The sequence below is a fragment of the Bubalus kerabau genome, chromosome 1 (assembly GCF_029407905.1).
Source record: "Bubalus kerabau isolate K-KA32 ecotype Philippines breed swamp buffalo chromosome 1, PCC_UOA_SB_1v2, whole genome shotgun sequence".
NCBI lineage: Eukaryota > Metazoa > Chordata > Mammalia > Artiodactyla > Bovidae > Bubalus > Bubalus kerabau.
In genome coordinates, this window is record NC_073624.1 from 151,501,679 (window position 1) to 151,528,524 (window position 26,846).

Consider the following 26,846-nt stretch of genomic DNA (forward strand, 5'->3'; position numbering starts at 1 on the left):
CCACATACTACTTGTATGATGTGATGCAAGTTACTTACTGTCCTTGGGCCTCCATTTTTCCACATGTAACATGGGGATAATAATGCCTGCTGTATGAGGCTGTTTTGAGGACAGGAGAAAATGAGGGGGACTTCCCTCATGGTCCAGTGGTTAAGAATCTGTCTTCCAATGCAGGGGACATGGGTTGCATCTCTGGTTGGGGAACTAAGATCCCACATGCTGCAGGGCAACTAAGCACCCCCGTCCACAACCACTGAGCCTGCGCGCTCTGGAGGCCTGGAGACACAGAGAAGCCCGAGCGCCTGCAACGAAGAGCCCATACACTGCAACTAAGACCCGGCACAGCCAAACAAATACATTTTTTTTTTTAAAAGAAAATGAGGTAACTATGACGTGTTCATACTAGTGGCCATTGTTGTTGTAAAATGCAGTTTTACACCACTGCTCATCTTAACCTGTCACCAGTGGGGCCAGGCAGAATATTATCATCTTGGGTCTTTAAGTTACAAATGTGTTCTGAAGCCTGTGGTGCCTTTTTGTTATTTTAAGTTGATAGCCTCACACCATGAGCTTTAATGGAAACAGGTCTGTTTGCTTGGAGACTCTATAGGCAATATTGCATTTGACATGTGAGGAAGACCTTATATATCATCCATTATACAGATGAGAAAATTGAGACAGGGAGAGGTCAAGTAACTTGTGTCAGGTCCTGTGGGTAGAAGATGGCTGGCCAGGCTTTGAGCCGAGGCCTCCCGATTGTCCCACCGCTCAGGGCCCTCCCTGCCTCTTGTGTTTCTGCTCTGGCTGTTCTGCTGCCCTTTCCTGAGGGGGCCTCTTAAAGTGGCCCCAAGGCCAAGGACAGTCATGATTACGGTTCGCTTCCTTGTTTCCCAGGGTGTGGGTCAAGCACACAGTGGGTCCTCAGTCTGTGCTGCTGACCAGGGAAATTGAGTCCCACTTAGCAGGGGGATGAGTCCTCTTAGAGGGAAGTGACTCACAGGCCAGCTGAGTGTGCGGCTGTGTCTGTGCGTCTGCGTGTGTGTCTCTGTGTGTGGGTAGGGGTGGGGAGTGAACCGGGTTCTGCGGAGATGATGTGGAGGGAAATCCAGGCTGGTGATCCAGTCCCTGCCGTTCCTGCCAGGGCTGAGCCTTCCGAATCACAGACTCACCCTCCTCTTTCCCGGCCCTGTCTGTTTGAGGCCTCGGTACAAGCTCCCACTCCACCCCAACGCTACTTGTGCCTCAGCCCTCCAGATGCCTCCGCCACACCTCAGCACCCTACACTGAGCCTGGGAAGGGGTAGGCGGCGCCCTTCTCCTCGGCCGGATGCAGGCAGCTGGCTGAGGTCACGGCTGGTGTCAGCTCTGGTGAGAAGCTGGCTCCTCCCTTGCCCAAGGAGAAGCTCTTTGGGTATCTCCAAGGCTGGGCCCTACTATTTTTAGATACTATCCCCTCCTTTCCCCTCCCAGCCTCATACCAGCTGGGGGAGGAAATGACTCACCTCAAGCCCAGACAGGTAGAAGCTGTCTCAGTGAGCCCAGGCAGCCCTGCCTGACTCCAGCTCTAGGGCTCCCCCACCTGGGGTCACCCAGAGTGACCTACCTCCCAGCCTGAAGATAAAGCTGGGTTGAGATCAAGGCCCAGGATCCCACTAGGCTTTTTGTGGGCTCCCTCTGCTATTTCTCTCACAGGGTCTAGAGTAGGCTTCCCCCAATAGGTTGTAGACCCTCTGCTCACCTTAGCAGACTCTGGGCCTTTAACTCTACTCTGGGCCTGGGCTAGGCCCCAGCTGAGTCTGAGGGGGCCAGACAGATTGAGTGGACTCACTGACCTCAGTGGGGATCAGGGGAATAGAAAGAAGAAAGACCCTGTTCAGTGGAGGGTGGGGAAGGCATGAAGACCCTAGGTATGTGTATGCTGAGTAGGGTGACCAGTTGTCCCAGCTTGCCCAGGTATGAGGAACTTCCTGGGGACTTTTAAATGCCAACCAGGAGAGTTCTGGATAAGCTGAGATGGTTGGTTGCCCTGGCACTGAAATGTGGGCTGTATCTTAGGGAAAGGGCAGGTGTCAGGAGCTTGTTTGGATGTCCTGGCCTAGTCCCACCCAGTCATGGCTGAAGGACCAAGTTCTTGGCCCGAGCCTGCTCTGTAGTCAAGCGTCCATAAACAGAAGTTCACCTTCTGGGGAGGGACTGGGTCCAGGCTGTGCGAAAAGCGGGTAGCTCTCTGTGGACTGAGAGACCTGGGAAGCCCCTGGTTGGGGCAACTCCTTGCTAAAGCCAGTGAGGGCAAAGTTGGGCCAGTCAGCACAGGGTTGGGAGCACGGAGAGCAGAGCCCGTGTTGTGGGGAGGAGGAAGAGCAGAGGAAAGACATTGAAAAGATCAGGAAATAGTGTCGAGAGGACAGCTCTGACATCAGGGAGGCTCAGTTCCAGGTCCACTTACTGCCGGTGCCTTAGTGCGCTTAACTATAAAATGGGCAGAGGGGCGCCTGTATGCCTGCCGCAGTTACTTGCAGTGAGTTCTGTGAGACAGTGCCTGGAGAAGCCGGTGGCAGGCTGGAAAGCAAGGGGTGAGGTGGTTGATTAGTTGGAAAGGGCTTGCAGGGGGCTGACCACCCACAGAGCTCTCAGCTGGTCAGAGAAGTGGGCAGAGGAGGCGTTGCCCTCCTCTCCATCCCAGATCAGCATCTGCTCAACAAGGCTCCTGGTCCTGAGGCCTCACCTCGGGGGTCACGTCAAAGTTGCTGTGCCCAAGGCTCAGACCTTCATGGCAGTACCCCGCTTTGCCTTTGTCCTCCTCGTCCTCGGGGTGTTGGCTCTTTTTTCGCAGACCAGCGGTGAGTAGCCTAGGCAGCAGCTCTGACGCAACTGAGCTGGGCAGCCTTAGACAAACTACTTCTCTTTTCTGGGCCTCAGTTTCCTCACTGGTGAAACTGTGGGGTTAGATGAGGTCTCTGGTTTTTCAGTATTCATTTTTGTAGTGGAATCTCTTTTCCAAAGTTCCAACTGCACTCACTGAACAAAAGGGACCTGTTTTGTTTAGTGGGCAATTGAAATGCCCGGTGGCCCCCTCCACCCCATCCCCTGCCCCCACAGGGGCCCGAGGGCTCAGGCAGACACAGTATGAAGCCCTTCTTCGGCGTGCCTGCCCTCTCCAACACTATTATTTGTGCCTTGAGGGCAAGGGTGTCCTTGCTGCCCTTCCCAAGCAGCCTGGAGTTAGACCCCAAGCCCAGCACCTGGCACCTTCTACTAAATTCTCTAAGTCCCGGTTCCTGTTGACACTGATGTCAGTCTCAGCCCTTGTTGCAGAGTTCTGTGTGGCCACAGGCCCCTTGTCCTGTCTCAGGAAAGTTACAGGACCAAAACCAACACCACAGCTAACCTTGTGGGGCACTTCCAGGCTTGTAGAGAACTTCCACGTACCTCATCTCATGTGCCCAGTCCTCAGGACAGGCCTGAGATTCCCGTGTGACAGGGATCTGGCTTCAAGATCCCCCCACCTGTGGGTCAGAACTGGGCACCTCGCCTGGAGCCCTGGTCCTTCCCTGGAGCCACAGTCTGGGGCACCTGGCCAAAGCCCCAGGTCTCCCTAGCTTATCCCGGGATGCTGGCACCTGCAGGGACCAACAACAGAGAGAGGAGGTAGGAATCTATGAGGAAGGCTGGAAAGAGGGGGAACTTGCTTCCTCATCTTGGGGGTCATTGTTCCCAGCTTACCAACAGGCAGGGATACTCCTGCCCCACCCATCACCTTCCCCAGTGAGGGGTGGGGAGGGCGAGGGAGCATGGGAGGAGGGGGGAGGCCAGGACCTCAGAAGCTGGGACTGCACAAATGGGTACGGAGGATGCCAGAGACCAGGCAGCTGACCAGGGTCACCCAAGGGCCCATGGGAGGCCCCCGCCGGCATTGACATCAGCAGTGCCCTGCGGGGACATGCAGTCCTCACGCCGGCTCCTCTGGCAGCAGGCGTGGGGAGGGCCCTGAGCGGAGTCAACAGTTCCTCGGATTGTGTCACTGCCTCCGCCTGCCAGCTCTGGAGCTAATAACACAAACACATGTAGGTCATACAACTCCGTCCCGTGGCCTGGATCCCGCGCCGCTGCGTGAACCCCAGGCTCAGGTCCTGGGGTGAGGCTGCGTCTGGGAGGGACCCGAACCCCTGGGTTGGCCTGTTTGTACAAGCCCACCCCAGTCAGGCTAGCAGCTGATAGGCTCCATGGTTGACAGAGGTCGACATCAAGGACTTAGTTGGTGTGGTCTGTGGAATGATGATAACTGTCACAAAAATGTTTAAATGATACAAATGAAAAGTGCTTCTTTATGTATAATTTTACAATTATAACAAAAAAATTTTAAATGATACAAATGAAATATGATACAAATTTCCTTCACAGCTGAGGCATGAAACCTGATCTCTGGACTTTGTGCACAGTGGTTCAGTGCTGAGGAGGGACCAGGGGGAGACTGAGGCCCACACAGTCCCAAGAGGAGTGGCCCCAAGCCCCTTCCCCGGAATACCTTGGAAACAGTTGCTGCCCATGTGGCACCGTGGGAGGTGGTCTGACGCACGGGGTCTAGGGTGCCGTCCTCAGCACCTGGGGCCCTGGGCTGGTGGCCAGCAGGTAGCAAAGCCTGTGAGTGGTGACCCTGAGGCCTGTGGCCAGGGCCATGTTGAGGCAGCAAGGGACAGAACTGGGTCTGAGTCCAGGAGTGGGTAGCGCCACGTGGCAGAGGCCTGAGAGCCAGAGAACATGTCCTCTTCCACCCATTGGGGTAGGGACGCTTCGGACAGCCGTCAGAGGTGTCCTTGAGCAAGAGCCCTGCTTATGATTCTCACTCTAGCCCCTGGTCCAGCCACCCTCCCACAAGGAGAGGAGACGTGGTGGGCATCTGAGCAGGACTCTGCTTCCCTCAGGAGGTGGGGAAAAGGGAAAGGCCTCACTCAGTGCTTATCTCACAACAGACTGGTTCACACATCTTATCTGTCCAGCTGGATGTTGGCCCTCCCTGGAGCCCTGTCAGGTCTGGCAGAAGTGTCCCTGGTCCTGCAAGAGGGATTATGGCTGCAAAGCTACTTGGAGGGTGATCCTGGGCAGGGCTGGGAGGAAAATCACAGAGGGACAGCTATGAGTGGCCATCAGAGAGGTGCCGGGGTGCCCCTTTGTGCCTCGGCAGTGTTCACGGACACCCCACTGTGCCCAGGCCCTGGGGCCGCAGCACTGAACAAGTGGACAGGCCCCATACAGGCCCGCGCCTCTCCAGGCTGTGAAACCTCCTTCCAAGAACTACATGAGCTCCTCCAGTGAGACGGCAGGGCAGGCCCAGGCTGTGCGAACACAGGCAGGCCTCCTGGGGGAGGAGGATGGCGGAGGCTCAGGGAGGCTGCAGGCAGAAGGAGCTGGGTGGTGGGTCGGGGAAGGGTGGGTGGAAGGGGCTGCACCAGGCAGCAAGGTCAGAGAAAAGGTCAAGTGGAGACAGGAGGAGGACCTCACTCCACTTTTCCGGCCTCCACTTCTCCTCTGTATCGAGTCCGTCAGTATCGTCCTGTGCTGTTCGGGTGCCTGTCTCTCGGACCCCTTCACGGTGTCCATCAGAAAAACGGCAACCACCCATGTGGTCAGGTAGTGGGGCTGCTGACCAGAATCCTGAATGCCCTAAGCTGACCTCTCGGCCTCACCAGTACCAGCTCCACTGTGGAACTGCACCCCATCATCCCCAGGGAAAAGCCCAGCCAAAGTCAGAGCTAAGAAAGGCAGCCAGGTCCCCCCTGGGGCTTTATTTAGACTAATGAAGGGGAAGGGGGGACACAATAAACAAGGTCAGACTGCCCGCTCTCCTCCAAAGTCCGGACTCCTGGACTCTCGGAGGGCTACCTGGACGTGGGTGTCTTGAAGATGCCCGTCACACCCCTGGTCCTGTCTGGGCCCTGGGACTTTATTTCCTGCCCAAACAGCTGTGGGGTTGTTGAAAGGAACAGGAAGCCTGGGCTCTGTGCCCAGTGAAACATCCCTCCGTGAGGGTCAGGAGTGGGGTGGGGGGTAGGGGGCGGGGACAGGGTGATGGTGTGAATACCACAGCATAGGCTTCCAAGTTTGCCAACCTCTCCCCCAACTCCCCTGTCCCCCGTCCTGTACGACTGGCCTCACAAGGCTGCCTCCCTGAGGGTAGGGCCCAGCACTGACAAAGGCTCAGACACGCTTGGTGAATCCCTAACAGAGTGAACGGGACAGCCAGGATTCTGGAGGCGCAGGGGCTCTTGTTCATTCATTCCCGGTGAAGGTCTCTTTCTCTGCCCAAGGCCCCTGGGTGTGACTGGGTGAGCTGACAACTATAGACCGGGGACCTGGTGCACGCATTGCTCCCTCCTGTGCCTTCCCGGGGTGCCCGCACCGTCCCCTCCAGCCAGAGTGCCTGCCCACCTGAAGCCCTGCCCACTCTCACTCCTTCACAGATGCGGCTCTCTACTGCGAGCTGCTCTCACCGCCACGCTCCCAGCTTTGTGGTCACAGTCCTCTGCTCACTGGGGTCTGCTGAACACCGGGCTCACCCACCCGGCCGCAAGTGCCTCCAGGGCAGCCCAAGTCTCAGTCACCTTTGTGGTTTCGTGTCTGGAGTGGGATTTGACTCCAGTTGGTGCTTGGTGAATCTTCCCTGACTGAGAACAGATAACACATAGACCTTCCTGTGTACCTGTTTTGTTTTGTTTAATATGTATGGGAAAACTTTTACTCCTCGCAGTAACCCACTGAGGTAGGTGGTTTTATTATCTGCATTTTGAAGATGAGGCCACTGAGACAGAGGGAGGTTAAGTGACATGCCCAAGGCCACCCAACCAGTACAGGGATCAGTCCATGCAGCTGGGCTGTGGGGTCCATGCCGACACCTGACGGATCTGCTGTCCTGCCTCTGGAGTGTGTGGCCAGCTCAGGGAAGCTGCCTGCACAGCAGGTGGACACCTCTGTCATCGCCGGGAGACAGTAAGTGTGCACAGCTCCTGAGGGCAGCCTGCCCCCAGCCCCAGCCCCCCAGATTAAGTCTTATTTCCCTTAGCGTGGCCTTTCCCCATTCCCACCCTTCTGACTCAGGGCTCCTGCCACTCTACTTGGTGTGAGTGGGTCTGACCCTTTATGTAGCAGATTGTTCTGCTACATAAACCCCAAATACATGCACGGCTTCATAGAGACTCTTGGGGCATGAACTTCCCTGCCTCAGGGTCTGAGTTTCCTGCTCTGGGAAATGGGCTGACTGGCTCAGACCACATGGTGTGACATTTGGTAGATTCTGAGCCCACACTGTGTCAACAGTCTATTCATCCAAGTCTGTGCACCTCTCAACAGCCAGGCGACTCTGCCCAGGAACTCTAGGTGGGGATGAGGCTACAGTCAGGCTGGGGTGTGTGCTTCTTGCCCCTTGGGGCAAGTCTAGAACGAGGAGATAAGCCGGCTGATCCCGGGAGCTTGCACGGACTCGGGCCCTGTTGTGCCGACAGTGGGTGGGACACTTGTCAAAGGCTCTTTTTGTAGCAAACAGTCAAGACGGAGTCTGTCCGCTCCTTTTGGCTCATAGAACTGCACGCTGAGGGCAGGGGGACTTCAGGGGGGTTGAATGGGGGCGGCTGGCACCGCCCCTGCCAACCGCAGCCAACAAGTGGTGGCTCGCAGACGGGGCGCGGGCCGCAGTGACCCGGGTGGGGGCAGCCAATGAGCTCCCAGGCTGCCGTGGCACCACTGGGCAGCCGGCCTGTCTTTGGCTGAAGCTGCGGCAGGAGGGGCCTCAGGCCACCAGTCAGGGCTGCCGGGCCCTGTCTCTGGGAGGCCCGGGCAGATCTGCCGCTCCATTCACGGAGGCTGCCACATTTTTAACTTTTCCATGGGGGAGGAGGGTAGGCTGTGGGGGCGGTGTGGCAGGGATGGCTGGGAAGACTGTGCAGCCAGAGATGGAAAGAAACTCGGAAAACTTTTCCCTTGTTCTGGATCCAGGGTGGGCTGGAGCTCCAGGCTGGGGAGAAGGGAGGTTCTAAATCTGCTGTGTTCACCACAGGCCTGATGGAGTCAGAGGGGTAGGACCTAGGGGAGGCCCAGGTTGCCCACCTTGGATGAGTGCCAGGGATTCCCCTGGGTCCTGGCCTAATTGAGCTGCTTACCCTTCATTGCGATGGGAGTCAGCCCTGGAACACCACTTGTGACTGAAGTGGCTGTCAGCTGGGGCGAGGGGAGTGCCGACTAGCCACCAAACCCCTCGTGGTCTTGGCAGGACAGTGTCAGCAGCAACAGGTGTTTGTACCCCCTTCTACCCTCCAAACTTGGCCCCCTTGCTCAACACAGACCCACCAATCACGTAATAAACATATATTTATAGATATACAATTTCAGAATTCTAATTCAAGAAATACAGCTTCTCAGGGGATCCGTCAGGATCTATGTTCTTATTGCACATGGCTCAGCCCGTCTAGGGACATCTACAGAGACCAGAGGGTTGGGGTGGTGGGGGCAGAGCACCGGGGCCACCGCGGGCAGGGCGCTCTCATCCGCATCCGGTTCTGAGCATCTCTCTCGGCTGGGGCGGCCACTTCATCACAGGGCAGGACCTTGTTTAAAAACCATATTTGACATTTCTTAACCAAGCTTCCTTTCCCAGCAAGAATCCTACTTGTTGGGAGACTTTTAAAAAAAGAGCCAAGAGAAGCTCTGGGAGGGTGGTGACCCCCTCCTGGCTGGCAGCTTGGTTTGGGGTAGTAAGGCTTCGGAGGATGGCAGGCTCAACTGACACACCCACCACAAGAGGAAAATTTGGGGAAAACGGTAATTCCAAAAGGCCCAGTATAAACTGTGGGAATAGATAAAACCTCCCTCCCTTCCCCTGGCAGCAACTGCTGTTTTGAGAAAAATCCTTATTTGAAGGTGACGATAAGAAAACCTTCTGGTTCAATCCTTTGTCCAAAGTGCAAGAGAAGGCCGGGTGGCATCACGTCCTTGGAGGGTAGAGACAGAGGTGCCCACGGTCATGGACTTTCTTCAGGATTTGGCTGCTGCCCCAGGGTCCTGGGTGCCACCTGGTTGACTCTTGGAAGAAAAGCCTTCTGGAGCCTTGGTCCGTGACTTAGGAAAAACCAGTAGCAACAACGGGGCTATGCCTGGAGGCACCTATAAGGCAAAACTCACGTAGGGACTAAACGGGGAGGTGGTCGGGCAGAACCTGATTCCCCTCTCCAATCCTGCTGTTCTCGGTGGTGGGGGGTCAAGGGGCTCCTGGACGCCAGGACTAAGTGCCCACCTGAGCTGACCAAACTTACGGTGGGTGGGCTCATCCCCCTAGGTCATCTGGGGCCTCTACCATGACACAATACTGACCTGGCACCTGGCCCTAGGGGCACCTTCTTTTCCCCATGGCCTGTTCCCCTCCAGTTTAATCATAAAGTTGGCAGCCTTCCAAGTTCTCTACAGATTTATGCTATCATGATTACTGCTGCCATCAAAGACAGGCTGGGCTTGAGGGCAACATTAGAAGCTGTGACCCAACTTTCCTTCTGCTGTCAGCTATGGCTAATGTCTAGCCTTTGAAGGACCAGGCTCCCTTCCCCAAACAGGCCTCATTTTCTAAATCAGGGAAGAAATCAACTCAACAACCTAACCAAATCCCTGCATAGTTTCAAAAAGTAGACTCTCTCTATATATATCTTTATATGTGCTATTTACATATAAATAGATATATACATATACACGCATCTATAAATTACATTCTATGGAGAGTTCTCTTTCCTCTTCCTCTTTATCCTTGGCCAACACCTCTGATTGCTTCCACTGAGGTGACCGGTGGTGGCTCCTGGGAGGGGGGAAGAAAGGCAGTTGGGTGCCCCCTCCCCCAGCCCTTCCCACAGACATTTGCTGCAAGTTTTACATTCTACTTTCGTTGCCATGGTTTCTGTATCCTAGGAGAGAGCTGATGTGGAGCCCGAGCGTTTGCCAGCCCTGGGAGGAAGGGAAGCAGCCCCGTGGCAGGTTTTCCTGTCTGTCCTAAGAGCTTTCTGCATTTACTGGGTGAGAGAGAGGGCAGTTGTGCAGCGTTCGGCCTCCAATTCCATTTTAATTTTTTTTTTCTTTTTTTGTCTTTCCTTAAGTGTATAGTCCATCACCTTGGCTCAGTGCATGTCACCAAAAATTCTCCAGGGATTTCATAGTCTGGGGAGGAGAGTGGTTAACAGTTAGCCTGGCAGTTACGTGTCCCACAGCCTGGAGCTTAGCCCCCACCGACAAGCCAAGTCCTGGGCCCTGCAGTCTGTTCCTCTCTCCCAGAGGCACCAGCAAATGGCCTCAGAGCAGAGCCTGCAGCTGAGGGGACACAGGCAGAAGAGGTGGTGGGCAGAGCACCAACTAAAAAGGAACCTTGACCAGCTCTGCCCACACTCCTCTGGGCCTGGTCCAAGCTGTCCCCTCTGGCAAATGCTGGGGAGAGCCTGCTGTAAAGGGGGTAAAGGTGGGAGGGTGGGGTGGTAGAGCCTGCTACCACCACCTTTAATTTTTCCTCCCATTTCTCTGTGCTGAGGGCTCTCTGTTCACTGGACCCTGAACTTGTGACCTTTTGTTCCCTTCCTCAGACCACAGGTGAGATGCATGGGCAGTCAGATGCCTGTGGCTGCCAGGTGTAGAGCTGCTCAGAGTGCTTCCGGTCCACCCAGACTAGGACCAGTCTGGGGGCAGGGCTCTCCTGCTCCCAGCCTGTCGGCTCCCTGCCCTGCACATGGGTTCCCTCCCACGCGCACCACATTTCTTCCTGCCTGGAAGGACAGGGGAAGAGGAAGGGCTGTCCGCTCACCCATCCCCACATGGTTTATCCTAGTGTCTGCTGGGGAATGTGGGGGGGCTACTGACTGCCCAGTAATACCGGCGGCCTAGATCCCAGGGCACAGATAACAGTCTGTAACACTTGGGAAAGGGCCCTGGGGGGCCATACGGCTGGAGTAGACCAAGCGAGCATGAGTAGCAGCCCTGGGCACCCCTCAGTTCTGGAGCCAGGGGGCAGGGTAGGGTGGCATGGAGGCACCCTGGAGGGCTGATACAGACTTCAGTTTCCCCACTCACCCCAGAGCACTCCCAACTCTGCAGGCTGGGGTCAGGCTGAGGACAGGGAAACTGTGCTGCGCGATCACTGGGCTCCCTCCCTCCCTCCTCATACCCTCCTCTGCCTCATGACCAAGACCAGAGCTGCCAGGAGTTGCCAGGCAGAGGAGGCCCTGGCTCATACTTGGACCTTGGTGGCATGGCTGGCCCAGGACTATCCATGCAGGGAGGCCTGCACCTCTGACAGTCGGTTACAGCTTGGGGTTCCCATCTTCTGTGCTTTGTTGTACATGTCTGTGTCACCAAAGTAGCGGGCCCGGTACAGCAAGCCTTCCTCTGCAAAGCAATGGGGCAAGTTAGGGCGTGCTTCTAAGGCTGCTATGATGTCAGCATGGTCTGTGCAGGAGGGGAAGGGCAATTTCGGGCCCAGGGACAGGGGCAGAATCCCTTTAGGGTAGACCCCCGCTGGGGAACAGGATAGAGGCCCCTTTTGATAGAACACAGGTGAGGCCAGCCAAGGTGAGAACCTGTCATCCTGGTCAGACTGCCCCAGGGCCCCAAGATAGATCCAGATATCCAATCAGCGAGTGGCCAAGAGATTTGCCCCAATTTCTCTCTACATAGTTACCTATGGCAGCCAAACAACAGGCTGATTGCAGTGATTTATGGGAAGCTGGAAGAAATCTCCAGGTGGCCCCTGGCTCCTAGCCCCAGGAAACACAGGGGTGGTAGGTGGCTTTTGGCTGGGCCAAGGCTGGCGCAGGGCAGGGCCAGGTGCTCAGCCCACAGATCACAGGGGGAGCAGCGCCTTCTTCTTCCAAGCTCTCAGGCTTTGTGCACACACACACCCCCCCCACCCCTACACACAAACACACACAAACTTACTTTGCTGCTTCTCCTTCCAACAGTTGTTTCGAAGATTGGCAATATAATCATCTTCCACATTCCGTTCAACCATTTTGAGGCTGGAGCCTGTGTACTCCTGGGAGAACGTGTCTGCCACATAGTAGACGACGTTCAGGTGGTCAGTGACTCGCTTGTGGACGTGGCCCACCGACCTGGCCAGAAACAGACCAAGCGCAAAGTGGGCGTGGGTCCACAGGCCCAAGGTAGTGCTAGGGATGACTGGGGCCCCCAACATAAGGTGCCACACAGGTCACAGGAGTAGGGGCTGGAGCAGGAACTCCCTGCTGCTCTGGAGAAAAGAATGAGGCTCCCTCCTGTAGAGTGGCCCGGACCACGGCAAGCTGTGCCTCCGGCGCTCTGCTTACCACACTGCTGCCTGGGGCCTCTGGGGAGCAGCCCTCTCTGGGAGGGCCTGGTCAGGGGAGCAGGGAACCCAGGGTGAGCGCAGGCTCCCTCTGTGATGAGTTGTGTGACCTGAGCTCCCCGTGCTTCCATTCCCTTGTTTATCCCCTAAGCCAATCCTTGCTGAAGGCCTGCCCTCCTATCCAGGGGCTCCCAGTCCAGAGTGAAGAGCCTTAGGAACAAAATGACAGGAAGGATTCTAAGGCGCTGTATCCTTCCACCTCTTGGAATCTTCTAGCTCCAACTGCAGGCTCAGGGCTTCCCAGGCGGCCCTAGTGGTAAAGAATCTGTCTGCCAACGCAGGAGACATAAGAGAGGCAAGTTCAATCCTTCGGTCGGAAAGATCCCCTGGAGGAGGAAATGGCAACCCACTCCAGTATTCTTGCTTGGAGAATCCCATGGAGAGAGGGGCCTGGCAGGCTATAGTCCATGGGGTTGCAAAGAGTCAGACATGACTGAAGTGACTTAGCATACATGCATGCAGGCTCAGGGAAGAGCCTCTACATGCTGATAGAAGTTAGTGCTTTGGTGAGGACAGCTTCTGTCTGCCCATTCCTGCCTCTCAGCTCTCTAGCTACAGAGAAAAAGGCTGGCATCAGGCCACAGAGTGCCTGTGCTGGCTGGTGTGGGTCCAGCGGACCGACTCTGCCCCCTGCTGGCTCAGAGGGATCCTGCCAGGCTCCCAGGCTGAGCCTGGCCGCTAGGTGGGAGCACTGGGCTTCCAGCCATAGAAGCCAAGCAGTCGCTCTATATCAGATACTTGGTCAGGTGCTGGAAATAAATGAGGGAGGCTGATGCCTTAAAAGGGCAAATAACTTGCCCAAGTTCACCATCAGTGGTTGAGACCGTATATTCATTTGACAAATGTTAGCAAGCATTTCTAATGAGCCTGGCATTTTATGTGTATTATTCATTTAATTATCACAAGCAGATATTCCCATTTTGTAGGTGAGGAAACAAAGGGTCAGAGAAGTTACATAACTAGTCCAGGGTCACAGAGCTGCTTAGTTAATAGAGGAGCTGGGATTCAAAGAGACCCTTGCCCTGACTCTAGAGCCTCTGCTCTTCTCATGGTCTCAGGGCCCTCAAGAGGAATGGAAGAACGGAGGTTCCTATTTCAAGGCCAGCAGATAAGATGGGGAGAGTGTCATGAAGCCTGTGAAACCATATGCAGAACAGTGTGCATGCACAGTGTTCTAGGGGAACGAGCTGCAGGGTTCACTGCGTTTTCTTAGGGGACTATGACCATAAAAAGATCAAGAACCTCAGCTTAACAAGGTCTATTTTCTTGATTCTAAGCAGCTTCTGCAATTTGATCAGGAACCTGCTGAAGAGGATGGGAAGGAAGGCCCCTGGTGGGGGCTGAGACCCCAAAGCTCCCGCCCCACCCCCCGTGTACCCATGAACCTGGACTCACCCCAGCGGCAGGTACTCACGGTCTTAGGCTCAGACTGTAGGGTGGACTGGACACCATGAGCTGGCTTAGAGCTGACACGAGGATCAGGATGAGGATGGGCATCAGCTGGACAAACACCCCCAGCCCACCCTGGAGGGAAGAGCCAATGGTCACCCAGGCTGAGCCTGGTGAGGGAAACGCTGGCAGCAAACGCCACAATGGAGCCCAGGTGGTGGGAGCCTGTGCAGACAGGCCATGATGCCTCTCTCTCCCATGCCCTCCCATGGGCCCCCAAACACAGAAACCCCTCTACCTGCCAGTTTCCCCAAATAAAAACAAAGCAGCAACTGGGGTTAAATACTGGGGTGGGAGGTGGGTATACATATTTATGAGAGAATACAAAAAAAAAAGATGAGCAAAAGTGTCTGCCTTCAGAAGAATGGGAGGCAGGGCTTGAAGGAGGCTTTCACTATATCTACCTTTCTGAATTCTGAACCCTATCACTGTATTACCGATTTAAAAGTTGCCAGTTGAGAAATTATAAAATAAATTTGTCCAGTGTGTGATAATTTGTGATTTTAAAAAACTTCTGTATGTTAAATACACACAAAATAAAAGTTTAAAAAATGAATAAACAAAAACAGAAGGCCACATTATCAGAGCAAAAGAGAACCCTCTGCCTGGTATAATTTTAAATATTCTGCAACTGTCCACAGTATTTTAATCTTAGCTAACTGCTTTAATTTCAGTCAGCCACCTGTTCTTATAATTTGTGGCACTCAAAGGATGTTTGATGCATTGTCTTGTTACAGCTCTTGTACGCATTTTTAAAGAATACTGAAGAGAAGCAAGAAGACCCAACCCTATGTTGTCATCCTTCACAATTCTCTTGTGAAGTTTAACCTTCCATTGCTTGGAAAACATCTTCTGACCTTAAGAACATATAGACCTCACGAAGGCCATTAACATTGGAACCTGCCTGGAAGTATGGAGGTTTCTGCATTCCCAGCAGAGGCCAGCACACCCAACTCCCGCTGTGGGTGCTGTGGAGTGTGGCTCCCTCTGGTGTCCTTTAGTGGAATGGCAATGGGGGACCGAGTTAGCTCCCTGGCTGAGTTGTGGGGGTACTGCTGTCGCAGGATAGCAAGGTACTCCCCGCTCCAGGCCTCACCGCCTTGGGTGGGACTAGGCACTCTCCCCGTACCCACCCCTTCCTCACTCACATCACCCTGGTTCTCCCTGCGGTCCTGCCTTTGATGGTACGTGTAGCGCATGCGGCCATTGCTGTAGACGTGGACGTTACCTGGGGGTCAGAGGGACTGAGTCAGGAGTGGGGCTGCTGGGAATGGGAGACAGGCTGGCATCCCATCTCCCACCATCACCACCAGGGAGGCCTGGACGTGGGGGAGAGCAGGGAAACTTACTAGATGGGAAGCCACCACCAAAAAACATGTTGAAGAGGTCTTCAGGGGAGATGTCGGCCTCAAAGCCGCGGTGGAAGTCCCCATGCCCATGGCCGTGCCGGGCTGCCTGGCCCTTGTCATCACCGAACTGGTCATACTGCTTCCTTTTCTCTGGGTTGCTAAGTACCGCATATGCTGTGCCGATGGCTAGAAGCAAGAAAGGAGGCAGAAAGGTGAGGCCCGAGGATGCTGGGGGTGTAGGCCCATGGTGGCCAAGTGCTCACTTCCTTCAGGTGTTCAAGTGGTGCTCTAAGGTGCGGAGGGTGGGGCGGGAGGATGGATGCTGGAACACCTCTGAATGAATCGGGGCAGCCTGGACTGGGTGGAGGATTAACACTCAGTCCTCACTCTCCACCACCTGATGATGGTCCAATTTTTTCTATCGATTAGGTCCTTTATGGGCATTACCCTACTTACTCCTAAGAACTCATCTCCATTTTACCAATGAGAAAACTGAGGCTCAGGGAGGTTAAGTGCAAGCTCACACAGGTCTGATGCTGCAGAGCCAGGAATCAAACCCAGGTGAGTCTTGCTTCAGGTCTGCTCTCTGACTTTATGAAAACCACCAAAATACCTCCTCCTCATTCCTTTCTCCTGAGGTGTCTGGTGGGATGGGCCATCCTTTCTGGAGGGTATGTAATCTTCAAGTCACCACAACATAACACAAGGGCTAAACAAACACGTGATGTGCTATTGCAAACTGGAGAGCAGCAGGAACTGCCAGGAGGGGCCAGGTCCCCGGCTCTAGTCGGGACTCCCCTCTGGTGGTGTGGCCTGGGCAAGCCCTCTCTTCCCTGGGGCCCAGGTCCCAGCTACGGTTCCTCAGCCCGGCCCCCATTAGAGCTCCCGGGGGTGGGGAAGCCTGTGCCTGGAAGGCCCCAGCTCTGAGCCCTCCTTAGTCTCTCCTCCTCCTCCTGCGGCCCACACCCTCAAGGCAGCAGGTCAAAGCTCCATCTGCTTCAGAGCGAGCAAGGCCCTGAGAATGAGAATGCCTCTCCTCCTCCCACTCTGACGGAGCCCGGAGGCCAGGGCTGCAGAAACGTTAACCCCAACTGCCTTGCCTCCTCATTCCTTTGTCCTTCTGCCCCGGGGTTGGTGGACAGGCAGTGGGGGAAGATGCTTGTAGACTGCGCCCTGAGCACCTGGGGTGGCCCCGAGAGAGGCACATGGGATCTTGGGGGTCTGTTCTGTGCAGGCTCCCCACCTGGCGATGGTCATAGCCCCAGTACAGCACAGCACCCTGCCTGGGCCGGGGAAGGGGGCCAGTCACCACACCCCAGAAGGAGGTGAGCCTAAGATCATGAAGGTCCCGTGGAGGACAGACATGTGTGAGAGAAGAGAAGGGATGTCTGTGGAACTTCAGGCCTAGCAACTCAGCACTGGCACAGAGCCGGCACGTGTGCCTGATGTGTTCAATGAAAATATAAATGATTAAAGGGCAGCTTATGTTTTCAGCCAGAACTGAAGCCCCCTCCCCAGAAATAACAGGCCCTGAGTCCAGAGAGACTGCCATGTCCCCTACTGGAGATGAGTGCTTGTGCGTGATGTGTGTGTGTGGGGTGTGTGTGTGTAGAGACGGGTGGGTTGGCTGTGGCTGCTGGTCTGAGGCGGCCAGCAAGCTCTAATCCAGGCCACCCAGCTTCTCAGAACAGGGAAACTATTTTCAAGCTCCCAGGATGTGGAAGTGACACGGGTGGGTCAGGAGGCCTCCTTCAGCCCCTCAATCAGCATGTGACCGTGGCAGAGGCACTGGTTCTCAGCTCCCACGCTGTAACTCCAGGGAGGGAGAGGGAAGGAGAGAGGGGAGCGGTGCCATCTGCATTCTGCGACTGCGGGGTGGAGGCGACTGCAGGGCCTTCTTCCCAAAAGCAGCTCCTGAGCTGGGAGGACTTGGGTCCAAGGCAGCTTCCAGGAAAAGCCCCTCCTTCCCTCCCAAGGATAGGAGATCAGAACACCCAAACACAGGAAACCTGGGTCAGCTTACCTTTGAAAGCTTCCGTGGCGCCAGGCGCATGGTTCTTGTCGGGGTGGAATTTGAGGGCTAGTTTGCGGTAGGCCTTCTTCAGGTCCTCATCTGAGGCCCCTCTGCTCACCCCCAGGATCTCGTAGTAATCTTTACACTGCTTGACCCTGGAGGAGGAGGGAGTAGAACCTGGCGAGGGAGCTCTCGTGGGCCCAGGCTGGGAAGGGAGGTGGCTGATCAAAGAGCAGTGTGGGTGCCCAGCTCTGAGCAGGCTGGGGGACCAGCAGGACAGGCCCAGCGGAGACAGCAAAAATATATTTAGGATTTAAGAGGGGGCAGCTGCTGTTTCTGCCGGGCCAGGAACCATTTCCCTGAGCTAACAACAGCACCCTCGCTGCAGGCACCCAGAAGGACGGTCGGCCAGGGGCCTCGGCCCAAGGGCAGGCGCGCCCCGTGTTGGGCAGCTCTGCCCTCCTGGCAATCAGAGGCTGAGGGGGCATACAGGCCAGATGTGGAAGGTGTCTGTCCACCCATCAGAGGGCCCTGAAGAGACGCTGTTTCTCTCCCTCTAATTTTTACTCCTGGGGTTCCTGGAGACTCCCTGACTCTTGGCCCACAGTTGGTTTCTTTCTTTCTTCTTCTTTTTCTTTCTTTCTAATACTTATTTTTATTCGGCTATGCTGGGTCTTAGTTGCAGCATTTGAACTCTTAGTTGCAGTATGTCAGATCTAGTTCTCTGATCAGGGGTCGAACCTGGGCCCCAGTATTGGCAGCGTGGAGTCTTAGCCACAGGACCACCAGGAAAATTCCCATCACTCGTTCCTATTGCCTACAACCCATGGACTTGTCTGGTCGAAGTCCTGTCTGGTCAGAAAGATGTAAATTCAGCAAATACTTCTATGGGAAACTATCATCACACTGGGTCACACACAGGCCTGAAGCTTGACAACATCTTCACTAGCAGCCAGGACCATGGGGGAGTGACCGCAGAGGGACTCTCAAGGCTAGCTGGTGAGGAGGCCTCTGGTGAAATGAGAGCAGGAGTATCTAATCCTGAGCAGCCATGGCTGAGTTGTCTCGGCCTGATGTGAGCTGCTCTGCGCTGGGCCTGCCTAAGCCTTGGAGGGATAACTCCTCCTGTCTCCACCCTACCCCACACAGGCTCTGATCTGAAAGGGTCTTTGTTGGGGGCAGGAGTGTGGGTTGGGGGAGTATCTGGAGGGGAGACCAGGCCTCATCTCTGACAAACAGGGCTGTGTAAAGAGGCCCAGGATCTGCTGGCCTGTGGCTGAGGAGGCCGGGAGCATCAGCGGTTTCCAGCCTTTGCTGTGGGCTGCCGGGGCAGCAGGGGACAGTGGGGCCCCAAGGCCCGCACTAGACTCCAGGGCCTCATGGGAAATAGGAGAGGGCCTCGCGAGCTCGACTTCTGAGCATCCTCCAGCCTCAAGGTCCTCCCAGGCGAGGTGGATGCCGGGCAGCAGGAAGCCTTCTCTAGATGTGAAAACGTCCAAAGCCCCGGGCTCTGACCCTCCCCCGCCCAGTCCTCTACCTTTTCACGGCTGCTACTTGCTCGGCGGTGTAGCCTTTGGTGCTCTCTCCTCCTCCCGCCTCACCATTGGCCGAGGGCGTGTTGGCCCCAGATGCTTTCCTATGGGTCGTGTGAGTTGCCTCTGTGGGTTGGGGTTGGTCGCCGGCAGGCTGTGGTTTCTGGTTGAGGGACTCGATCAGGGCTGTGCAAAAGCAAGACAACTGTTCAGGGCTCCTGTTCCAGCAACGGCTGAGGGCCTGCCTGGCCCTGGGAGATCCCAGGGCCCCTGCACCCCACCTACTCTTCTTCCCAACATAGCTTGTTTCTTTCCTGACTTGGGCCTGAGGGCCTAAGGGGGATAATCGCTTGCTCTCTGAGGAGCCACAGCTCTGAGGGTAAACCCAGCACAAAAATAAACTATTAATCTTTTAGGTTTTTAAAATCTCAAAGTAATCTGTGTAATAGCCACCCTCTGTTGAGTGCCAAGATGGGCAAAGTGCTCTGTAAGGGGGCTCCACTTGGCAGGACCATCAGAGTCAGCAGGGACTGGGAGGAAGGCCTCCTCCCGCTCAGGAGGAAAGGACAGGGAGCAGTGATTCTGCTCCATGGGGCAGGGGTGTGTGGGGCTCAGGACACACAACTGCTGTGCTCATGGCTTGCTACCGTTTACCTTCTTCAAATGGCTGGCCACGCCCAATGTCCTGCTTCAGCATTCACAGTCTCTACAGGGCATTAGCGGTCATGCTCAGAGAGGCTCACAGATATCCAAACCCAAGTCCTTGGTGCCTTTTGATTCAATGAGGAAAGGCCCATATCTCTGGAAGGAGTCCCCTGTGCCCACTCATTACAGGCCCAAAGCCAGCTCTGAGCCCCTGAGTATGCCTGGGGTACAGCACCCTGGGAATCCAGGCGTCTGGGCCACTGCAGGGACCTGGGACCCCTCCGTGCAGAGGAGGGGCAGCGGTGCAGCCTGGCTGGCCCCCAACTTCCTTCAAATATGCCAGGTGTTGGCTGGCTCTAGGCACTACGATGCATGTGGGCCTGGAGGAGACCCAGAGCCAGGCTCCAGGGAGCAGAGCGCTCGGGCGCGAGTGGACCACTGCATCCTGAGCCACAGCCGCTGCCGTGCCACTTGCAGAACGCTTGCATGTTCTCACCGAGTCAGCAGCTGGGAGATACACAGAGGCTGACAGGTAAGCTGGCCCTGCACGAGGGGGTGGAGGGGCTCCTGCAGCAAAGCCCAAGAGGGTGCTCAGAGAGAAGCCACAGTGGTGAGCGCTCACGGTGAGTCAGCAGGCCTGGACACGGTGCTCTGCATGTTTTTGCTCATTTAATCTTTTTAAAAAAATTACTTATTTTCTGGCTGTGCTGGGTCTTCACTGCTGCACTCAGGCTTTCTCCAGCTGCAGAGAGCGGGGGCTACTCTCTAGTTGCAGTGCGTGGGCTTCTCATCGCGGTGGCTTCTCTTGTTGCGGAGCACAGGCTCTAGACACGCAGGCTTCAGTAGTTGCTGCACAGGGGCTCATTAGCTGTGGTGCGCCGGCTCTAGAGCGTGGGCTCAGCAGTCGTGGTGCATGGGCTTAGCTGCTCTGCAGCATGTGGAATCTGCCTCAACCAGGGATGGAACCTCTGTCCCCTGCACTGGCAGGCAGATTCCTATCTACTGTGCCACCAGGGAAGTCCTTGCCCATTTAATCTTGACAGTGGCCTCAGAGCTGGGTCTCATCACTGTCATCCCTGTTACAAGGGAGGAGCTGTGTTTGATCATCTTGCCCATGGCTACACAAGGTGAGCGGCAGCACTTGAGTTCCAGGATGTCCAGCTCCGGAAACCATGCTCTTGATTACTCTGCCATCCCAGACCACATGAGCCTGGCAGGAGAAGCCCCTTCCAGCCATGTTGTTCTGAGAAAGAAGTTCATTCCCAAAGACCCAGGCTTCGAATAGCTGTTCAGCCTAACACTCTGACCTCTGGCGGATTGGTGAAATTTCTCTGAATTTCGGTTTCCTCACAGTGTGTGTGTGTGTGTGTGTGTGTGTGCGCGTGTGTGCGTGTGTGCGCGTGTGCGTGCTCAGCTGCGTCCAACTCTTTTGACCACATGACCCCACCACCAGGCTCCTCTGGCTCCTCTGCCCGTGGAATTTTCCAGGCAAGAAGAGTGGAGTGGGTTGGCATGTCCTCCTGCAGGGGATCTCCCCAAACAGTAGATGAGGATAAAATGAGAGGTGGACCTACCTAGCACAGATACTGACATACAGTAAAAGTTCAAAACGAGGAGCTGCTAATACTGCAACCTGGGCTGATGAGCTGGCTGGCCAGGGAGGTGAGGTGCCCAAGGTGCGGGGTGGGCAGGGCACGCCACATCTTGGGGAGGCAAAATCTCAGCACCCAGTAGGCTCTGGACTCAGCTGTAAGCATGAGATATCAAGCCATCCCAGGCTCCAGTTTTACGCGGGTACCAAGGAAACGGCAAAAGTAGAAACCAACAAAGTGATGCTGATCAAGACAGGACTGAGTGAGGAGCTGGTCTGCTGGTTTCCTAAGGCTTTTAAAGAGGTTGTTTATTTTGGTTTCTCTGGAAGCCCCAGGGGTCCAGGCTGATGCCCTCAGGAAAATATGACTGGCCATTCAGTTACTGTAGATACACAGGAGCATCAGCCAGGAAGTGGGATGGACTCTCTCCGGTACCTTTCAGGGAAGATTCTGGAAGATTTTTTAGGCAGTTATGTGGAATCAGCCCTTCTAGTTTCCCTACACTGCACAAAGACAATGCAAAGGGGAACGAATGTGCTCTGGGTCACACAGAAGACTGCTGTTTGAGGTGGCAATTCAAGATTTCTGGGTGCTAACAATTAAGACTCTCTTGTGGCCAGGACAACCCCTCTGCCAGCCCGTGGATATGACTGCCTCATGCTGTCTCACTGTTACACGCCTCACAGCACAGTGCCTGGGAAGCAAAGTCACAGAAGAGTAGGCAACAGAATAGCTTAATGTGGCAATGGAGTTAGACAGGGATGGATTCAAATCCCAACGCTGCCCCTTCTCAGAAAAGCTGGCAGACGGTTAGAAAGAAGGGAAACTGGAGGAAGAGACCAAAGCTGGGGTGGGAGCAGGAACCACTGAGGTAGAGGTGAGACCATCTGTACAGACAAAGCTACTAGAGGAGACCCCCTCCTCAAACCCAGACTGGAGTCAGACTGCCCGCTTCAAACCTGGCTCTGCCACTCAACAGCGGTGTTTCCTTGGACAAGTCAACTTAGCTTCTCCATGTAAACTTGGGTCTCCCTCAAGACAGCTCAAACAGTAAATGAGTGAATGCCTCCAAAGCACCAAGCACCACCTCCAGCAAACACTGTGTCACCGGGAACACTTCCTCTCCAGGCTCTCTAGGTACCTACAGTGCTCAAAGTAGTCGGGAGATGGAGGCCAGATTAGAGCAAGAGCCTGGGAGTGGGGCTGCACAGTCTGGATCCTTTGCTAATTAGCCACGTGGCCTTGTCAAGTTACCTAATTCCTCAGTGAAGACACAGTCCCTGCCCTCACAGGGTTGTTCAGGGGGGTAAAGAAGATTCAATAAAACAAGATAAATGGAGGACTGAGTGCACGATGGGGTACTGATCGGGTCACACATAAAGGCTGACCAACTTGAACAGACAGCTCCACACTCTGGACCTTGCCAGTCCTAAAACATCCCCCACTCCTAGACCCTGAATGCCAAACCCTCTCAGTGGCCCATCCTCTCTTCTCCCGTGTGCTGGCCTCCCTCCCTGACTGAGCCTGAACCCCAGAGCCGGCACCACCCAGAACCTTGGGTAGCGTCTGCATGGACCTGGAGTCTGGGACTTCCTGACATCTCTTGGTTACAACTCAGTCCACAGCCTGCTGAGTGTTGAGACTTTACCTTCTGAAGCCCTGGAGCCTCCCAGCCCCTCACCTCCCTGGCTGGCCTGTTCCCGGGGCTGGCCGGTTCATGAGCCCAGATCATGACATTACCAGCTATTCATCTTGAACCTCGTCAGTCTCTGTGGCAGGTGCTTCACAGAACCTGAGGCAGCCGAGCTGTCCTCCATGGCTAACCTTCACACCGGATGCTGGAAACACACAGGCCTGCAGATGTTCTTAACAGCTCCCAGGAAAGCGCAGTGCCTTCCACCACTGTTGCTAAGCCCGAGGCGAAGCCACTGCTTACCAGGCTGCAGGACTGGATATAAACTCTCAGAAAGGGACCGACTGGCTCCATTCCCCCTGCCCTGTGACTCTCACCTCAGGGCCCCACCCCTGCTCCAGAGCACATCAGTGCAGCCCCTGGTGCCTCCCCATCCCACCTCCTGCAGCAGAGTTCCAAGTCTTCTTAGACCCTTTCACTGTGAGGTCCTTGGAGCCTTCAAGATTTCTCTGAGCCTCCTCTCACTCCTAACCTTTCCCTGTCTGTCCTTCCATGTCTCCAAGACCAGTCCTCCTCTGATGCTCTTGATTCTCCGCCTTTCACTTCTTGACTTGCCCTTTTCCCACGCGGCCTCTGCAGCAGCTGGCAGTGCTGCTCCCCACGTCCTCGACGCAGGGCTCCATGGCTACCTGGCCGCTGCGCCCTCCTGGGACTGCCTCTTCTGCTGTTGCTCCATCTCACCTCTTGCTTCCTGTCTCTGCCCTTTGGCTACGGGCAGATGTGGCAATGACTGTGCCTGCAGTAACCTCTGCTACACGTTCACACCTTCCCACGGTGACCTCAGCCAGCGAGCGCCATCCAACTGATGACGGCACTCTCGGCCGGAACTGGGAGCTCTCTCCTGAGCTCCAACCTGACAGCTTATTTGGAACATCCCACCAGCACCTTGCACTCTGCCCATCTCTGCTCACCCATGTTTTTTAGCTTGGTTTCTTCCTGATCACATAGGGTTGGATTTGAGTCCCCATTTCTCCTCAGCATCCTTCTTTCAGAGGCCTCAGCACCTCTCCTCCAGTGAATTTATTCTGATCCATGCTGCCTGACCTTAGGCCCTCGTAACTCCTAACCCATGCCACACAATTGCCTCCCAACTGATTTCTGCCTTGAGTCTCTCTTCCCACTCAACAGCCCTATATGTTTGTTTTTTTTTTTCCTATATGTTGTTTTAAGATCAGTAGCCTATCTTCCACCTGCTATCAAAAACTTTAGTCATTTTTCCACTAACTACAGAATAAAGTGAAAATATCCCAGTATGGCAGGAAAGGATTCCCCCAGTCTGGTCCCATCCTGTTTTCAACCATAGGCCCCTCCATACTCAATTACCACTGCCACGGCCTCCACATCTTGTTACTCTCAGTCTCTTCCCCCACATCTCTTACAACTTCCAGCCTCCATATCTTTCCCCCCACATGCCCTTCTCAAGCCCCCTACTCTCCTCTGAAGTGCAGTTAAAACGCGCCCTCTTATCCTACTCCCTGAAGCCTTCTCTCACTATGATCTACCATTATTTTCATATCCCTGTCATGAGACTACTTATCATTTACTCTCCATGCTTCCTACCCCCAAGACTCCCCTCCACCTCGTGAAGGGCAGGGACTGCATTTTTCACATCCACCCAGAGGTTCTCAGTATCTAACACTGGGCTTCATTTCTGTTTAATCACAGCTCTTGTTTTACAGTTTGCAATATCATCTTTTCTGTAACTGTCTCCTTCACTAGATGTAAGCTCCTTAAGGTGAATGATCATATCTTACCAATTCTACAACCACTTAGCACCAAGCAGAGACTTGGCAAACAAAAACAAAGAAGTCTTTGCATTAAATGAGTATGTGGAATGAGTTCAAACTTTAAACATCAAGTGTAGACAACTACCTAGTATTTTTTAACCAAGGTTTCCCTATCTCAAGCCTAAATCACCCCTACTTCCTCATCAGCTCAGTGCAGGGCTGCAAATGGCACAAGGTAAAGTTTATAGAGAGCTGAGAGGCATATACCCTTTCCAGAATAATATGAATATGACAAATATGCAGCAGGTCACGCCTCTGCCTGAGCAAATTCCAGTACTTGTGCCCCAGGAAGGACACCATCCAGGCACTTGACGTGTACCCGGGGGGCCTGGTAACAGAAGAGTTCCACAGGCCATGCTGTTACCATCCATTCTTGGCTGCCTGTTTCTGACCCTCCAGAAGTACCAGAGTCAGTCTGGGAGCTGCCCTTGCGCCCCCGTATAGAGGGCCCTCTTACAGACTGTGATTTCGTAGAAAAGTTCCTTGAGTAGGTTACCTCAGGAGCTGTGGAAAATAGAGACTGAAACTCTCTCTAAAGCAAACAGGCCTAACCTGCAGAGTCAGGAGGGAGAAAAACTCAGGCATTCTAGACTGCCTCTTCCACCACTACTCCCCTTTCTCAATTTCATAATGTGGGCATGAAGGGTTAGAAAGCTAACTGCTGCTGTTCAGTTTCATTTTATTCCTTTAGCAAACATGTCAAGAGTCACAGAACTTTCTAATTTCTAGCTGTGTAATCTTGGATAAGTCCCTAGCCTCTGAGGTATTTCCTTATCTACAGAACAAAGATAATGATCTGCTCCGCCTCCCTGATAGGGCAGGCTCAAGAGAAAAAATGCACTGAAAGAGCTGTCTGAACTGAAAAGCCCTTTTGGGTATGGTTGTTTGTCACATTATCTGTGCCAGCCCTCCAATTTTCCAGTTGAGGAAACCCAAGCTCAGAAAGATCACAGCGTAGCAGTTAGGATGAAAACCCCCGTCTTCTAAGTACCTGCTATTGGCCAGTTTACTTAGTGGTAATTGCAGGTACAAACTCGGTATTTTTAATGAACTACCTCTTTCTCTCCTCCAGCGTGTGTGAAGAAAAACTCCAAAGACTTAGGTTAAAGAAAAAAAAAAAAAGGCTTCCTGGATAGAGTGAGTAGTACAGACAACCTCACTGTTCCCTCTCTGGTTTGGAAACAGTCCAGGGCTGCTTAGCAGCCTGGTGCTGTCCAGCCGCTCATATGGCCGGCCACTGACGGACTCTTGGGGGCGAGGGTAGGTGGGAGTGGTTGAGGCCATCGCTCTGAATCTCGCAGGCGGGAGAAGAGGCTCCAGGAGGCAGTGAGGGGGTGTGTGGAAAGGGAAAAAGGCAGGCTCTAGTTTGGTGAGGTGGTCCTTGACCCTAGCCCGGAGACACGCCAGGGAGTGAACATACGGAGATGACTTTTCAGGCCGTCCGAAGGTCATAAATCCTTTTTCTTTCTCTGGAACTTATTTCTTCCTTCAGAGGAGTTATTTTATTTTCCTAAACTGTAATATTTCCCAGGCCGGCAACTGGCCCTGGGCCACCGAATGGCCCCTTGGGAAAAGTAGTTCGATTTCGCTTCCATATAAGTTCCTTTCGCCCCATCTGTCAGAGGCTCTCATTCTTGGGAACTCCAAATCTCAGAGGGTTCAGCAAGCACCTGGAAAGCTAAAGTCACCGTTGCCCCTGTTACCAAGTATCCAGTATCCCGGAGAGGGGTGGGCGCCAAAGACTACACCTCCCGAAGGCCACCGCGCGTCTCAGTACGCAGGCGTAGCCGCGCCTCGCCACCCCTCCCCCTCCTCCAACTGCTCCCGTCGGTCCGTTCCCGTATTCCCCCCATCAGTTCTAATGTCCCCTCAGTGTCTCCGGCATCTTACACTCACCGAGAACTCGCGGCGTCGGGTACAGCCGCTGCGCCTTCTCCAGGAAGCGGAGCGCTCGGTCCGGCTGGTTGCTCTGGATGGCCTTAAGGGCGATGCTAATACAGCGCTCGGCTTCATCCTTGTTGGATTCCATGGCGGAACCAGAGCGCGGAACCAGGGAGGGGGAGGCCGGGGGAGCGAAGGGCTGCGCCAGCAGCCGGCGCGTCTAGGGGCAGGCGGTCGCAGGGTGATGACATAAACCCTCCGCCCCTCCTTCCCTGAGGTTTGAGCGAGGGCGGAAGCGCTACCGTATGTTTTCTAAGAGGGGGACGTCTAAGAGAGGCCCTAATGGTGCAAGCCCACATTCCAAGCGGTTATATGCCGAGATCTTAAAGTCTTGTATGTTCGCAAGTTCTTAGTAGTAACTCTATGCATTTGAGACGAAGGTTTCTTATTTAGTCATTCGACAGATATTTGGGTACCCGCTATTTGCCAGGTTAGATATGTAATAGAAAAC

The 26,846-nt window shown here is 54.6% G+C and overlaps 1 protein-coding gene across 4 annotated transcripts; it reads right to left on the reverse strand.

Moving 5' to 3' along the window:
* Positions 1-9,361: 9,361 nt before the first annotated feature.
* On the reverse strand, positions 9,362-26,579 carry DNAJB12 (DnaJ heat shock protein family (Hsp40) member B12). Of its 4 annotated transcripts, none has more exons than XM_055535404.1 (9): positions 26,351-26,579; positions 18,743-18,923; positions 17,215-17,360; positions 15,192-15,377; positions 14,991-15,070; positions 13,808-13,917; positions 11,949-12,121; positions 11,302-11,399; positions 9,362-9,828 (listed from the first exon to the last, which is right to left on the reverse strand). In XM_055535404.1, the coding sequence occupies exons 1-9, from the start codon at positions 26,481-26,483 to the stop codon at positions 9,775-9,777; spliced, it is 1,161 nt and encodes a 386-aa protein (XP_055391379.1). In that variant the 5' UTR covers positions 26,484-26,579; the 3' UTR covers positions 9,362-9,774. The 4 variants fall into 4 exon arrangements, with proteins under 4 accessions (XP_055391379.1, XP_055391389.1, XP_055391404.1 ...); XM_055535414.1 differs by lacking the exon at positions 9,362-9,828 and adding an exon at positions 9,836-10,184 and having other exon boundaries at positions 26,351-26,578; XM_055535429.1 differs by lacking the exon at positions 9,362-9,828 and adding an exon at positions 9,836-10,184 and having other exon boundaries at positions 11,254-11,399; positions 26,351-26,578.
* Positions 26,580-26,846: the final 267 nt, after the last annotated feature.